Source organism: Neovison vison, chromosome 7, assembly GCF_020171115.1.
Source record: "Neovison vison isolate M4711 chromosome 7, ASM_NN_V1, whole genome shotgun sequence".
In the NCBI taxonomy this organism is placed as follows: Eukaryota; Metazoa; Chordata; class Mammalia; order Carnivora; family Mustelidae; genus Neogale; species Neogale vison.
Genome location: NC_058097.1, coordinates 153,253,401 through 153,255,495, shown reverse-complemented (window position 1 = coordinate 153,255,495; position 2,095 = coordinate 153,253,401). Strand labels below are relative to the sequence as shown.

Genomic DNA, 2,095 nt, shown 5'->3' with positions numbered 1-2,095 from the left:
AGCACAGACCTCCTTTGGACAGATGTATCACAGCAGGTTTGAAGTTTTTAGTAGGGGACCCATGGATGGGCCTCAAGAATACTGTGAATGGGTTTAGACTAAATGTGACATTGTCTGCTATTATCCATTTATCTTAATCCAGGCTTTTTGACTTTCTTAAGGATTCCATAAAATGCCAACATTTAATTTCAAAACCGAACAAAATTTTCTGATAACAACAAAAAATGTCTCTATCATGCTTGCAAATACAAAATTAAATCAAATTTAAATGTATCAAGTATATCAATGCATTTACAACCAAACTAAAAGACAGTGTAACTAAGTAATATAATTATCTATATGTATATTTTTATCTTTTTTTGAAAAAAAATAATTGAGAAAATTTTAACCATGAACCTGATATTATATATAATGTGGGAAAAGACCACGATTCTGCATCATTATTATAGCCTAGAAATCTCCACTGCTCTTCTGGGAAAAAAAAAAAAAGTTGTAAAACCATGTATATACCAATTAATTATCCTGAGTACAATGATGACTGGGACTGCTGTAATATGTTCCCATAGGGAGGTCGTGCAAACAGAAAACATTCGATTTCTGGGTTCGTAGCTTCTATAAACTTGCTCTCCACCTGCAAACATACTATGTGGGCCAATATTAGCACTGCCCCCTTTTTGCTGACTGGCTTCCCTGGTCTGGAGGCTGCTCATCACTGGATCTCCATCCCCTTCTTTGCAGTCTACATCTCTGTGCTCCTTGGCAATGGTACTCTCCTCTGCCTCATCAAGGATGACCACAGCCTCCATGAACCCATGTACTATTTCCTTGCTATGCTGGCAGGCACAGATCTGATGGTGACATTGACCACGATGCCTACCGTAATGGGTGTCTTATGGATGAACCATCGGGAGATAAGCCATGGAGCCTGCTTCCTGCAGGCCTACTTCATTCATTCCCTTTCCATTGTGGAATCAGGTGTCTTGCTTGCCATGGCCTATGATCGATTCATTGCCATCCGCTCACCTCTGAGGTATAACTCCATTCTTACCAATTCCTGGGTGATGAAGGCAGGATTGGGGGTACTAATGAGAGGTTTTTTATCCCTTGTGCCCCCAATCATGCCACTCTATTGGTTCCCATACTGCCGTTCCCATGTTCTTTCCCATGCCTTTTGCCTCCACCAAGATGTCATGAAACTCGCCTGTGCTGATATAACATTTAATCGTGTGTACCCTGTGATTCTTGTTGCTTTGACTTTCTTCCTAGATGCTCTGATTATCCTCTTCTCTTATATTTTAATCCTGAAGATGGTTATGGGCATCACCTCTGGAGAGGAGCGAGCTAAGGCCCTTAATACCTGTGTCTCCCATATTAGCTGTGTTCTGGTATTTTATATTACTGTGATTGGCCTGACTTTCATCCACAGGTTTGGGAAACATGCACCACGTGTGGCCCGCATTACTATGAGCTATGTCTACTTTCTGTTTCCTCCATTCATGAACCCCATCATATATAGCATCAAGACCAAGCAAATTCAGAGAAGCATCCTTCGCCTATTTTCTGCGCATAGTAGGGCTTGAGCTTTTATTTCGCAATCTTAAGCTCTCTGGGAGTTTTTCATTTCCCGTTATTGGAAGAAATGCCTGGTTTTATAGTCAGTGTCTTTTCAGAGTTAGTGACATTTAAATTATTACGTAAAACTATAAGCTGATGTGAGCAGATATATATTCTAGTATTACATGTGTATTAGAATATATATATTAGAATAGAATATGTATAGAATGTGTTATTAGAGTATATATAACATATAATATTCTATATATATTCTCTCTCTCTCTCTCTCTCTATATATATATATATATACTGCATGTGTATTCCAATATATGTATTAGAATGAATATTGGAATTGCATAGATAGAATATTTTATTAGAATATATATATTATACACATATGATATATATTTAAGAGAAAATCCTGGTGATCTTGGGGAAAAGGGATATAGGAAAAAGGTGAGATGGGGCATTCCAGATCTTCTATGTGAAGAGAGAAGTACTACTTCAGAAAATGTCAGATAAATGAAGAAACATAGCCTGG

General features: G+C 37.9%; 1 protein-coding gene across 1 annotated transcript; it reads left to right on the top strand.

Annotated features, from left to right (window-relative positions):
• The first annotated feature begins 644 nt into the window (after positions 1-644).
• On the top strand, positions 645-1,580 carry LOC122914181 (olfactory receptor 51B2-like). Its single transcript, XM_044260812.1, has one exon. It carries the CDS (start codon positions 645-647, stop codon positions 1,578-1,580), a length of 936 nt encoding a protein of 311 aa, XP_044116747.1.
• Positions 1,581-2,095: the final 515 nt, after the last annotated feature.